The sequence below is a fragment of the Molothrus ater genome, chromosome 12, assembly GCF_012460135.2.
Source record: "Molothrus ater isolate BHLD 08-10-18 breed brown headed cowbird chromosome 12, BPBGC_Mater_1.1, whole genome shotgun sequence".
Taxonomy (NCBI): Eukaryota; Metazoa; Chordata; class Aves; order Passeriformes; family Icteridae; genus Molothrus; species Molothrus ater.
The window spans coordinates 10778025-10792009 of record NC_050489.2 but is presented as its reverse complement, the minus strand read 5'-3'; the positions used below and the strand labels follow the sequence as shown (position 1 = coordinate 10792009).

Below are 13985 nucleotides of genomic sequence, written 5' to 3'. Positions count from 1 at the left end.
GGCGGGGATCCCACCGCCCGCAAGGGCAGCGCGGGGCAGGCCGGGCTTCCGCTCGGCCTGGCCTAAACCCACCCCAGGCCTGCACCGACACCCAAGGCGGGGCTCAGCCCCGCCGCCTGGGAAGCCCCTGAGGTGCTACGCACTCCTCACCTTTCCTACCTCACCTGGCCCGGGTGCCGAGCTCCGGCCGACCGGGGAGGGTGGAGAGCGGGTCTCTCCCCCGGCGTTGCCGCACTCGCCCAGCACCGTCCCTCACCCTCCTCATCACCATTTCCAGCCGCACCTCGCTACTCTGGGCCCCATTTAGGGCTCAGGTCTCTCGGCTGCACCGAGCCAGTGGCAGCGCCAGTGCCAGGAGAGTGGAAAAATATCCACGGTCGGGGCCATATTGAGGTGTTCCCTGTTCCTGCCAGCTCGGTCCCCTCCCCGGTGACAGGAGCAGCTCCTTCTGCCTTGAGGAAGTTTCCAGCCGTGGGGTACAAGCACACACGGTCCTGGCACGCTCATCTTAGTAGGGCTGCACTGAGAGATGTCTCCTTTTCTGCGGAGAGAGCCCTTCCTTTTCTTTTTTTCCTCACGTCGGAGGAAATGTTTAAACATTCTCTAAAAATTGACACTTAGAAAAATACCCCAGTACCAGGTGTCCTCAATTTATGTCTCACGCCGGCTGCCTGTCCTGTCTTTCCATGCCTGCCCACACGCTCCTCATGGCACACACCTGCCCTCCCAGCTGCTTTGAACTCCCTTCCCCCTCAGCCCCGGTGCTCACTGCTCTCCTGGTGGTAGAAATCTCCTGGGTATGGAATGGCGGAGCTGCCCAGGACCCGCTCTCCCACGGCCCCAGCTCGCTTTTGGGGGTTAAACCTGACAGATTTTCCGCCCCAGCCGAGTTTTAGTGCTCGGTGACTCGCCCCGTGTCCCGCTCCCGGTGCCAGCTGAAGGCGATAAACGCTACTGGGGATCAAAACGTGCCCGATAATGCTGGCAGAGATGTGGAACAGCGGATAAAGCGGGCCGTAGGCCGCCGATGCAGGGAGCTCTGCACATGCTCACCCATCGGCTCAGTCACTTCCCTCGCTTGCTCACGTCCAGGACACTCCACGGAGCTCCCCGGGCCGGGGCGGCACAGCCCGGCTCCCGCCCCCCAGGCGGTTACAAGAGCGTGTTAGCTTATTTCCTTCGCTAAGTGCTAACACCACCTGGTTATCCGCCAACCGTAGCGCGCTGGGGTGCCTGAACCGCCCTGAAGTGTTAAGGGTTTTTGGGGGGGGGGGTTGTTTTTGTTTGGTTTTTGTTTTTTGGTTTTTTTTTTTTTTCAGTGTCGTGGCCAGGAGTCGAGGGTACCCCGCCCGAGGGAAACGGCGCTGCCCCGGTAGGGCCCGGACACACCGGCCCGGCACCGGCGGGGCTCTCCCCAAACCTGCTCCCTGCAGTTCCATCCAGCGTTATTGCAGATCCAGCCTCTTCCACCAAACAACAGATGCAGCCTCTAATGCAAATATTGCCATTTCCCTGCTGAATTAGCCTTGTCACTTAGCCCAGAAGCTGGCAGCGTTAAGCCAGCTTGCATTTTAATTTGGCCCTGAAGTTACTTATTTCATTATTGATCAAACATAATGCTGAATCAATGTTCATCTTGTTACCTGGGCCATTTCCATGTAATACAGTGATAGCACTGCCTGGAGTTACTCATTCCCATCCCAAAGTGACTTTACCATAAAATCAATGCTTGTTTGTTACTGATATAAGGCAGCATCCGTGGGATGAAGAGCGAATAAAGCAGTTACTCCACCGCGATCTGAAAGTTTGGACAGAATATGTACGCGAATAAAGACTTTAATATTTAAATGTATTTTATCGGCATCAAAATCATCCTAGCCAGGCCGATGGGACAGAAAATCTCAGGCTGCAAGATGACGGGCTTTGATACCGTAGGTGTTGCCATTTGTAAACGCTACCTGGGACTTAATGGGGGAATCGTTTCTCTACCCAGAGTATCATTACACAGCAGATGTGGGCTGTAAGCTCTTCCGGGAAGGGACTGTTTTGGAAAAATAGTAATTAATACAATAGTAATTAATGATTGTGTCACAAGATTAGACTCCGCGCAGTGTTATCTTCAGCGCAGCTGCTGCTCCTTTTCTTTGCTTGTGTTTTCCCCTCCAGCTAATAAACCCGGTTACAAATTACACGGAGCAATCCCCATGCCCGGCTCTCCCATGCGGCGGCCGGAGAGTGCTGGAACACCCCACGCGAGGAATGCCCCATTTCGCTGTCACACGGAAAGCCTCCGGAGGTGTCGTTTGAGCTGCATTTTCCACGCACGGCACCTCCAGCCGTCCCTCTCCCCGCTCTGCACCGGATGCACCGGCCCCAGCCCGCGGGGAGACACCTCCCGGTGGGCTGCGGACGAGGGAAGGGGGGATCCACGGGGAAAACCAGAGATATCCTCCCAGGGTGGCGGCCCAGGGGGCGGTCAGGGCACTGGTGCCGGGCGGCACCGGCTCCCCGCCGCACCGTGCCGGAGGGCGTGCTAGGGAACGGACCAGCAGGGAGCAGTAATCCGGGCTTAAACCCGCTGGTAAAGCTCGAGAACCCCAGGATACCCTCGGCTCCGGTTTAAAAAACGCTACAGCCGGTTCCGGAGCCGCGGACATCCTCTCACCGGCTGAGGAAGGTGGGGACGGTCCGGCCCGAACGCTAAAAGCCGGGGCTGCAGACGAGGAAAACGTGGAGGGGAAGTTTCCCGCAGCTGTGCGCACTTTGCGCCCACTCCTCCGCTCCCGCGCAGCGCCGGGACCGGCCCCGCCGAGCCACGCTGACACCGGCCACTCGTTCCGATAGGCGACGGGAAATCTAACTGGGCGCATAAAATATATTGGCATAAAATTAGTGAATTGCACTAACAGACTGTAAATCACCTAAACGGTCAGACCACAGATATGAATCACAAATTCCTATAAAGATTAATGTTTCCTAAGATTCACGGCAATTATGCAGTTTTTGGACAAAAGCCTTTTCCCAACCTATCATTCCTGAGCGCTGTTTTTTTTTTTTTAATTTTATTTTCTGAAGTCTTTCCAGGTTTCGGTGGGGTTTCTAATGAACGATTTACCAAAGGAAAGATTTTATTAACATCTCTAAAAACTATAAAGTTTAAAGGCAGGGAGAAAGGGAGCAGATCGGAAGTTGGGTTTATCACAATATACTGACCTATTGGCAACGGTCCGAACGCAAATCAACAAAGCACCACAATGGTGAGAGGGGGAAAGTCAGAGAAATAGAAGTGGTAAAAAAACTATCAAGAGGCCAGCCTTGCCCCGGCGGTAACCAGGCTGTGCTCAGAGCTGCCCCAGCAGCCCTCGGCATCTGCTGATAGCCCCTTACCTTTGCTTACCCCCTTGTGGTACACACTGAAGCCTGAGCTGCTTAAAAGCGGAAGAGGCAGGAGGAGAACACGCCTGCGAGCAGAAAGGGGGCATTATTTCTCGAGGAAATATGTTGGCAGGAGGTGTATGGGACTTCAGGTCTCTCAGGCACTATTTTTCCCTTCTCGCCTCTGTGCAGAACTGGAGATAATAGTTGGGGCTGCAGGTAACAGTGTCTGTTCTTATTCAATTTCCCTAAATGGCCTGGAGAGCACTTAAAAGCCCGGAGAGCTTCTGGCCAGCATTTTCTTATTAACTAATTTCACTTCGATCCTATTAAAGTGTATGCTTTCTAACCTTCAAATGAACCTCTCCCTCCCCCTTCTAAAACAAAGCCAATACCTTTTAATGACAGAGTAAAGCTTTTGAAAATGTTCCTACCTCCTCTCCTAACATTACAGAACGCGTGGCCCATTAACAGCCGCGGAGCACCCACTCTTGCTGCGAGCTCTCCCCGCACCCCAGCACCCAGAGCACCCAGGAAGGCTCCGCTGAGGCTCGACGGTCCCAGCGCCCGAGAAGGGGCGGCCGAGCCAAGGGGAGCTGTGGACAGAGGGCGCTAGAAAATGAGATTGGGCAGATTTGCCTTATTTCTCTTTGGGAAAATCTCAGCAATAATGGGTTTTAAATGGATACATATATTTACGATTTCAAAAGGGTTCTGCTGTTTCCTGGTAACGCTCACCACAAGTGGTAATAATAAAAGATGAAGTATTTTTTCTCACCTTAGGTCATTAGATTTACAGACAAGGTACTAAATCATTTTAGCTCCCCAAACCTTGAAGGAAAGGCACGCACACACTCGTGTCCCTTTCTCTTTTCCTCCCCCTTCTAAAGAAACATGCAATGAGAACAGAGACAGAACAGTCGCCGAGGCTCGGAGAATGTCTCCCTCTAATAGTTTACTACTACTAGTACTACTACTACCAATAACAGTTGAGTTGACGTTGGCTGCAGAGTGCGGATTGTCAGTGGCCTCGTCCCAAAGTCTTAACATGAAGGGTCATTAATTGTGTTTTCTTTCCAAATCATATGTCACTGCAATTAACAGATTCTGATCAAGAGACTCCTTTCAGATTGATTCCATATGTGATAAGGAATGTGCAGCTTGTTATCTATCTGTCGCCTTGGAATTATGGAAAAGCTTCAAACGTGTAATTTGAAGAGTCTTTTACCCAGTGCTTTGATCTTTCCCTCTATTTTTTAACTCTTGTTTTACTGCGGCCCTTCTCCTAATCCCACTTGTTTGTTTACCCCCCTTTCCCTGGTGGCTGCGCCCCGTCCCTCGTGTGCTGTGGCAGCTCTCAGCCTGCCCGCACCCCGGCACCCCGTGAGAGTCAGCCTGAGCCCTCAGCCCTCCCAACAGCTCCCCCGCAACTTCCACAAGCAGCCTTCGGCTCCTCGGACGGGCACTGCGGCAGAGTGACACCGCGGGGCCAGGGCCATCTCCGATCCCCGGTCCCCGGGACCCGGCCGAGAGGGGAGCGGCGGGGCGTGAGCGACCAGAACCGAGAGGGGTCCCGGGGGCATGGCTGCGGGGGCGATGCTGCCCACGGAGAGTGCCCGGTCCCGCAGCCCCAGAGCCGGGCTGCGGGATCGCGGACGCCCCGCGGCCGCCGGAGGGAGGTTTGGTTTTAGCTCGGCGACGCTGCGAGCCGCCGGGAGAGGCGGGAGGCGAGGCCGGGGGGAGGGCGGGCGGGGGTGTGTGTGTGTGTGTGTGTGTGTGTGTTTCGGGCGATAAATCAGGACCCGCTCTCCCTGCTCTGACAGGTCCTGGCCAGGAGACACGTGTCTGGCCGGCCGAGGAGCGCTCCGCCGCCACGGCTCCCCGGGGGCGGCGGCCGTCGGGCCCCGCGCCGCCGCTCCCCTCGTCGCCCGGCAGGACGGGCCGGCTCCAGCCTCTCCTTCTCATCTCCCTTCGGCTCCAGCCAGGCAAAGCGACTCCCGCTCGGCTTCGCTCTTCCCCTCCTCGTCCGCGGGGAAGGCGCTGCTCTCCGTTCCCCGCTCGGCTCCCGTCGCCGCCTCCCGCCCGCCTTGCCGTGCCGCGCTCCTCTCCGCGCCCGGCTCCAGCCGCCTCCGGTCCCGCGCTCGTCCCGTCCCGCGCCGGCCCTCCCGCTGCCGGAGGCGTGCGGCGCCGCTCGCCGTGGGCATCGCTCCCGCAGCTCGGGAAGACGTCTCCTTTCCTCTTGCTCTTCCCCACCGTTTGCTATCTTCTCCGCTTTCTTTTCCCTCCCTCTCAGCCAAGAACGGCATCCCTACAGATTTCTCCTCCTTTCCACTCGGTACAGCTATGCTCCCTCTCAGTTTCTTTCTCATTAATAAACCATCCCTCACCCTCACCCTGACCTGGGTCCATTTCACCCATAAATTTCTCTCCTCCCGTGTCTCCCTCTCGGCTGCCCACCGCCACTTACCCGCGGTAGCCCCTCCCGGCTCCGGGGACACCCCCGGCCGTCCCCACACCAGCACCGCCCGCCACTGCCGGCGGCTCCCACGGGGACCAACTCATATTGATTGTGCTGTTGATTAAAAATCAGAAAACAATCCCGCCAGCTTTGATTCTCCACGCCAGACGCGCAGCCACAAAAAGACGGGTCCAGTTTTGAGGGACACTCGTGTTCCCCCGCACCCGCGCGTGGGGGGCACAGCCCGACTGTGACACCAGAGTGGCGAGCACGACAGTCTCAAATGGCTACGGATTTATCCCGAGGGTCATATCCGCCCCTTTTCTCTCCGAAGTAGATATTTTAAAAAGTTGTGGTCTGCACCCAAACTCTCCCCCGATCCCCTCGGTATCACGTCGCCCCAGCAAGCGCTGCCTCTACAGAAAAGTTTAAAGCACATCAGGACGTGGCGTTCGCTGCCCGTTTTCCTTTTGAGTAAAAAAGAAATAAACCTATAACTGATTTTAGTATTTTTATCTCCCTTGCTTTGTACTATCAAAAGCACCAATGTTGAATAGAAGAAAATAAATTCCTCCAACCCAGAGTTGTTTTTGCACTAGATTAGCAGATAGGAAATGCTATAAAGATGAACTTAATACGATTAGAGATGTTTCCTACAGATTTTCATATATTGATTCAGGGAATTTTAATTCTGGAGCTTGCTTTGCTATAATCCGCATTTATTACAAGCTGATACAGTTTTATTATAGCAAGCTATCAAGGTCGATTCCTTTAACTGCATAATCTGACATGAATTTCATTTTTAAAGAAATGTAGTTATAAAAATCCATACTGTGGGCACAGTGGTTATATTGTACCTAAATCATATTTTAAAGGCAATAAATCCAGAGAGTATTTAGGAAGAGAGGGGAATACGGTTAAACGGCTCGCATTCAGCCACAACTCCTCAAAAGATCTTCCAAACTTTTTGTTTTATTTAAAGACCGAGTATTTTAAAAGGCAGATAACGCTGGCAGGTTCAGGTCTCCTCTCCCCACAGGCTGTGTGAACTTTTTAGGTTCCAGCCCAGGCTCTTCCTCTGCCCGCAGCAGCGGAGCAGGGCACACCGGCGCTTGCCAAAGACGCGCCGTGATTGAACTGTATTTTAACTACTCTTAAAAGGCTAAATTGCAACTCACGCTGGTTTCAGAAAAGGAAAAGGGGGAGGGGGGCACAGCAACAACAACATCAATAACAAAATACAAACCGTAATTTAAAATGTGTGGATCATAAAAAAACCCAAACCCTATCTGTAATTAAACCGTATCTTGACTCCTTCCCAATAGCTCCTTACAAACCCGTGCCACTGCTCCCTTTGCAAATGTTGCACGTACCAGGTACTTCCTTCTTAGCCTTGTAGTGATTCAGAACAGAGGGAATAAGCAAAATGATCATAAATTTCCTAATTAGAGATTTCGCACCAAGACAAAAAGGTGTTAATGAGTTTAATTCCAGTGCCTGTCATTGTCCCTTTTTTCACACCACTTATTTACTAATGGCCCAGAGGGCTGCTCCCGTCTCTCCTTTGTTAAGATTTTAATTTGCCTTCTTTTCTGCCTTTGATGTAAAATTGTGACCTACAACTCTTTGAAGTCCCTTATTAGGAGGAAAATTAACTTAGCTTTTACACTGTATCTGCGCACTGTTAGTCCAGGCAAAATGTAGAGAACTCCTTAAAGATCCAACACTTTAGGAAAAATTTTAAGGTAGTTCTGGAAATGCAAATTTAAAAAAATGCAATAGACTTTTAAATCTGTATTAGAAGATGTCACTCTCGCAAGGGCCGGAGCGGGGGAAGGGAATATCTCAATAAAAAAAACCCCAAATTAATCTGGGCAAGGAGACGCTGTAAATATAAAAACCTGAAAAGGGGAACTGGGGGATGGTGTTGGTGTGAGCCTTTATTTTTAAATGTCCCAACTTTTCCCTGTCCCTCTCGTGTACTGCTCACAAATGACACCCCGGCTTCCTACGCGCTGGGGGGGGAGGGGGGGGGCTACGAAAGAAATTATATCTAAATCTATCTCCATATAATTAGAATACCATGAGGCAGGGTTAAACCTTTGTAAAACACACAACTGATTGGCGATCGCTAAAACGAGATTTGAAAGCAACTCAAATAAAAGATCGCGACGTCAGTAAACAGATTTAGAAAAAAAAAAGGGGGGGGGGGGGGGGGGGAAAGCAGCTAGTGACAAACCCGGCGAGAGCGAGCTCTGGGCATGAGAGAGAGAGGGAGGCAGAGGGAGAGAGAGACTTAAAAGAAATAGGAGGGGCTTGTGAGAGACTAGAAATGTCAATCAGAGCCCAGAGTCCCAATAATCTCAGGCAATCTGTTAGGACCTGACCTGGGTCCACTCAGATCAATAGGAAAAGTGAGAGAAGAAAGAAGCGATCGGATCGTTTACCGCGGCGGCCGAGGACAGGAGGGAGCCCGCGGCCTCCGCGCACCCCCGGCTCCCCCCCATGTCTGCCGGAGTTTGCGGGAGGCGCTGAAAGTGCGGGCGGCCGGCGAGGGCGAGCGACCCGGCTCCCTCCTCCGCTCCCGGCCCTGCTACTTTCTCCCCTTTCTCTCCCTTCTTCCTCTCGTCTCCCCCCCCTCCTCTTCCTCCTCCCCCCTCCCCTGCCCCGCTCCCCCACCATGTCTTTCCCCCAGCTGGGCTACCAGTACATCAGGCCGCTTTACCCGGCGGAGCGCCCGGGGAGCGGCGGCTCCCGCGGCGGCGCCGAGCTGGCCCCGTCCGGGACCCTCTCCAACGTGCTCTCCTCCATGTACGGCGCGCCCTACGCCGCCGCCGCCGCCGCCCAGGGCTACGGAGCCTTCCTGCCCTACGCCGCAGAGCTGCCCATCTTCCCCCAGCTGGTAAGAGGCCCCCGGGGCTCGCCGCTCGCTCCCCGGGGCGCTCGGTTCGCGCCGGGGATCGGCCCGGGGGGAGCCGGGGAAGACGCCGGGAGGGCTGTCAGGGGAGAGACGGGCGCTATCGCCGCCCTGGCCGGGAGAGCCGCCGGAGAGCGGCAGGGCTGGAGCGGCGGCCCCGCAGCGTCCCCCCGCTCCGCCCGGGGGTTTGATGGTGGCGGGGACCGGCCCCCGCGGCCGCCGGCCCTGCCGAGCACACGCGAGTGGGGAGCCGGTGCTGCCCCCGAGGCACCGGCGGGGCCCGGGCTGCCGGGGCCGCAGCGTGCCCGGGACCGGCACCGGGGCGCTCCGCGGTGGGGGAGGCAGCGCGGCCCGGCCGCCCCGCCGGTGCCGACGGGCTCCGTTCCCGGTAAGCGCAGCGGGACGGAGCGGACCCGGGCCCGGCGCGCCATCTCAGCCGGGCCGCCCCTTCCCTCTCGCTGCAGGGCGCCCAGTACGAGCTGAAGGAGAGCCCGGGGGTGCAGCACGCCGCCTTCCCCCCCCACCACCCTGCCTTCTATCCCTACGGGCAGTACCAGTTCGGGGACCCGTCGCGGCCCAAGAACGCCACTCGGGAAAGCACCAGCACCCTCAAGGCCTGGCTCAACGAGCACCGGAAAAATCCCTACCCCACCAAGGGCGAGAAGATCATGCTGGCCATCATCACCAAAATGACCCTCACCCAGGTCTCCACCTGGTTCGCCAACGCGCGGCGGAGGCTCAAGAAGGAGAACAAAATGACCTGGGCCCCCCGCAGCAGGACGGACGAGGAGGGCAACTCCTACGGGAGCGACCACGAGGGGGAAGAGGACAAGAGGGAGGACGAGGAGGAGATCGACCTCGAGAACATCGACACAGAGAATATCGAAAGCAACAAGGACGAGCTCGAGGACGATCTACAGGATGCCGACCTCCTGCACTCTGACTCCAAAACGGACTCGGAGGGATCCGAAGGCTTTGAGGACCTGCCCGGCTCCGAGGAGCGCTACGACAAGGCCTCCGAGGGGGAGCCGCACCACCTCCGCCACCACCACCTGCACCACCACCACCATCACCATCACCACCACAAGTGCGAGCTGCCCGCCACGGCCGCACCCGTGGGCCCGGAGCCCCTCAAGCCGCCGCCGCCGCCGCCCCACCTCTCGCCCCCCTCGTCTGCCTCTTCCTCCGCCGCTTCCTCCCCGACGGACGGCGCTTTGGCCGGCTCCTTGCCGAAACCCAAGATCTGGTCGCTGGCCGAGACCGCCACCAGCCCGGACAACCCCCGCAAGTCTCCCGGCGGCGGCTCTCCGCCGGCGGCCGCCCCCCAGCCGCTGCCGCTGCCCACCCCGCCGCCCCACAGACTCGTCTCCTCCTGCCCCCTGGGCAAGTTCCCCAACTGGACCAACCGCGCCTTCCCGGCCCACCACCACCACCACCACCCCCCGCACCCGCTGGCCTTACTGAACACTCCCCACCTGCTGGGGCTGGGGGCCGCCTCCGCCGCCCCCCCCGCCGCCGCCTTCCCGCGGCCCGCGGACCAGGCGCAGAGCGCGGAGCCCGTCGGAGCAGGTGACCGCTGAGGGACGCGGCGGGGACGGGCCGGGCCGGCAGCCGCCCGGGGGGCTCGGCGGAGCGGAGCGGCGCGGGAGGCCCCGGGGCCGTGTGCGTGCGGCCGGCCCCGGCGGTTCTGACGGTGCCCCCGGCCCGGCGCGGTCCGGCTCGGCGCGGAGCAGCCGTCGGGGCGCAGGTGGCGGCGGGCGGGGGCCCCGGGGCGGTGGCGGAGGTCTCTTGGCCGGGGTAGTCTCGATCCCCGAGAATTACCTTCCTTCAACGGAGATAATTTTTGTTGCTGTTGTTGTCGCTTTTGCGGGAAGGACCCGGCCGCCAGGTCAGGCTCGCTCCGGGGTCAGCGTGTTTTCTCTGACGGTCACCTCTGCAAGCAGAGCAGTCGTTGTGTCGTATTTGCAGCTCGCTGAGAAAAGAGCTTAAATCTCGAGGCTTAATTCAGGGATGGGAGGAATAAAACAGGGGCTATAAAGGAACGCTTTCCCCCCCCCCCCCCTTCTCTTTTTAGATCGATCTAGTGCCTTGGAAGTAGAGAAAAAGTTACTAAAGACAGCTTTCCAGCCAGTGCAGAGGCGGTAAGAGATGGCTCCCTCCGTCTCCTCGGGATGTATGGAGGCAGTTGTAAATTGTTAGCTTATTTTCTCCGCTTCTTTAGGTTCCCTTTCCAGGGCGGTTTCTTGTTCTTCCTCTGCGCGCGCGGTGGGTTATTCTGTTTATATATTTTCTTTGCTGTTCTCCGTTGTGGCCCCCGGGAGCGATTCCCGCGGGCAGGCCGATCTGCGCTCGGGGGCCTTGGGGCTGCGCGGCCGCGGAGCCCGGGCGCGGGTCGCCCCTGGCCCGGGAGCACATCCCTGAGCCCCCCGCAGCGCGGATCACCTCCCGCCGCTGTCGCTTTGCCGGTGGAAGAGGCACCGAGACAGCAGAAAATAGTAAAATGAAATATAAATTAAAAATTAATAATAATAATAATAATAACAACACTGATATTGAAAGCGAAACAAAAAAAAAACCCGCCCAGAGTATGAAAGCTGAAGAGGCTGAGCTTTGCCGCCCCAAATTTGGCGTAGCAGTCACTCAATTTCAATGAGAAACCAATTACCCTTTTGATTGATTGAAACCACGGGGATCGGGCCCGCCGTGTTTTCGTAGTTAAATACATTTACTATAAGTCATTCTGAAAGCTTTTTATATATATAAATCTATTAAAATATTAACAACAACAACAAAACCAGAGCTACCTGCAGTTACAAATATTGTGCCAGCCCAAGCTCACTAGAAATCCTATTAAATTTTTTTTTTCTGTGTCATTTTTTTCCAGGCCCCAGAACCAACTTGACGCCGCTATGGTTCTATCGGCGCTCTCATCATCATAGTTAATTTTTTATTGTTGTTGTAATGATTGTAAAAAAAGTCTCTGTACAGTTACAACTTGTAAGCATGTCCGTATATTCAAACTGAAAAGGAAAAAAAATACCCGCTTCTGTCCTATCACCTGGGTTAGCTGAGCTGTGAGATTTTTTTGGAAGTCCAGTGAGAATTAGGTGTTCCCCTTTTTTTTTTTTGGTTGTTGTTGTTTGTTTTTGTACATACCGTAAAAATGTACATATGTGTGAACCAAATTGTACAAGAAAGTATATATTTTTGGCTAATAAATAAACTGTTGCCACTTTGACTACACTCTCGTTTCCCCCCTTCTGGAGTTGTTTTCCTCCCGCGGTCCTGCCCCCCCTCCTCCTCTCTCCCTTCCCGCTCGGTTACTGGTTTTGCGCGGCTCCGGGTCGGGCGGAGCGCAGGTGGCGGTGCCGGGCCGGGCCGGGCCGTGCCAGCGGCGGGGCCGAGCCGGGCCGCGCTTCCCGCGGCGGCGCCATCGCTGGAGCCGCAGCGCCCCCTGCAGGCGCGGCCGCTGGCGGGGGGTGCGCGGGCCGAGCGCGGCTCCGGGCGGCCCGGCCGGCAGCTGATCCATCGCCCCCGCGGACCGAATTACCGGGTGCCGCTGCTAACCCCCTCCCCGCCCGCCCCCGCGGAGCGCAGGGCAGCGCGGAGCCGCTGAGAGGAACCTTCGGGGCTCGGTGGTGCCGCCGCGGGTCGGCAGCTCAGCTGCGTTAGTTCTGCCGCCCCCTCCCCTCCTGCTGTGGTGCCGCCCAGGGGGCAGTTTTGGGGTGCTCGCCACAGGCTCTCCGTAAGCGGCGGGGCTGGGGCATCCCCCGCTCCCGGGGCTTGGCATTCGGGCGGGAGGCAGCGGCCGGAACGGGGGCACCGAGGCGCTGCGGAGAGCCCCGGCGGGGAGCCCCGCTCCGCTTGGGACGCGTGGGATGCGCTCCCGCCGCCCCCGGGCTGGTCCGCCTCCTCCCGGCTCCGGGACGTGCCGGTTGCGCCTCTGCACGCCTCGCCCCGGCAGCCGCCGCCTCCAAAACTTGTAGCTTCGCTTCCCCAGCAAGGTGCTGGAAATCGGCCCATTTCCGCTCCGAAAACATCCCAAGGGGAGTGTGGTAGGAGGGCGAGGGCTGCTCCCCTCCTGCCTTCCCCTTCCCTGCAGTCGGTGCCCGCGGATGGCCGTGCTCATCCCCTCGGCTGATGGGGCAGCTCGGGCAGGTAGAGCTTGTGGGCCGGCTCCCTCCTGCTTTTGTTCCCAGGCTTTTCTTCTCTACCGGGGAGATTTGTCCCCTACCTGTCCTCTCCTTACAGTCCTGGAAACGGCATAATTACAGTGGTGGTGATTAAATAGCTGGTGCTTTTCTCGTTTTGGTGACAGACCCCGCAGAGGGGGAGGGTGCTCAGAGCTAGGAAGCAAGAGTTAAAATGAAGTTAAAGTACAAACAGAAGCACATAGCTGACATGCTTCAAGTTTAGACAGTACAAGATATGCAAATGCACAGGGCTGTGCAGTATTGACATTTTGAGGTCATAGTGATAGGAATGTATTATTTATAGGATTGGGTTGCACTAGGCCGATAAACTACATTTTATATCCTAGGCATCTGTAAGTGATAAGATTTATATATGTGTTTACACTATATATATGTGTATGTATACACACGTTTTATATAGTGTTTTAATGTTTCACAATTAAGATTCCCCCTGACCAGCATTAGGATGGGGATACCCCTCTCCTGGTGTGTGCTGCAGCCTCCCGGGCTGCTGTTAGCCATGGCTGGGAGCAGAGGAGGCCAGGGAAGGGACTCACAGAGTTTGCAGCAGTGCGGTGATCTCTGCTTTTTCCCCGCTGTGTCCTCTTCCTTTCCCCATATGTCCTTTCTGGCCACAGCTCACCCTAGAAACAGCATTTGCCTCTTTGCAGCCCCATGCAGCTCTCTGTCTTTCTGCCAGAAACTGTTCCCACTCTTTCGCTCCGACAGGCTCCTGAAATGGGGAATCTCTGTGGGTGGGGGGTAAGAAAACAGATCGTTTCTCATGTAAATTTTATCCAGTCTCTCTGCACTTTGTATCCCTCTTTTTCCTTAGCCAATTCTAGCTGAGGAAAAAAAAAAAAGATTAATGGCATCTAAAATGGGAGGGGTGGGGGGATAGAAAGCTAGAGGCAAATTTCCACATCCCCTTCCTCTGGGCATCCTGGTGGGTTTTCCATAGAAACTTTCACACAGCGGCCAGACAGATGCTTAAAGGGGATGGAAGAAAATAATGCAACCATGATGGGAAAACAATTGCATC

At 56.3% G+C, this 13985-nt stretch overlaps 1 protein-coding gene across 1 annotated transcript; it reads left to right on the top strand.

Annotated features, from left to right (window-relative positions):
* The first annotated feature begins 8513 nt into the window (after positions 1-8513).
* On the top strand, positions 8514-11689 carry IRX3 (iroquois homeobox 3). Its single transcript, XM_036390408.1, has 4 exons — positions 8514-8735; positions 9215-10319; positions 10825-10891; positions 11635-11689. Exons 1-4 carry the CDS (start codon positions 8514-8516, stop codon positions 11687-11689), a joined length of 1449 nt encoding a protein of 482 aa, XP_036246301.1.
* The last annotated feature ends 2296 nt before the right edge of the window (positions 11690-13985 follow it).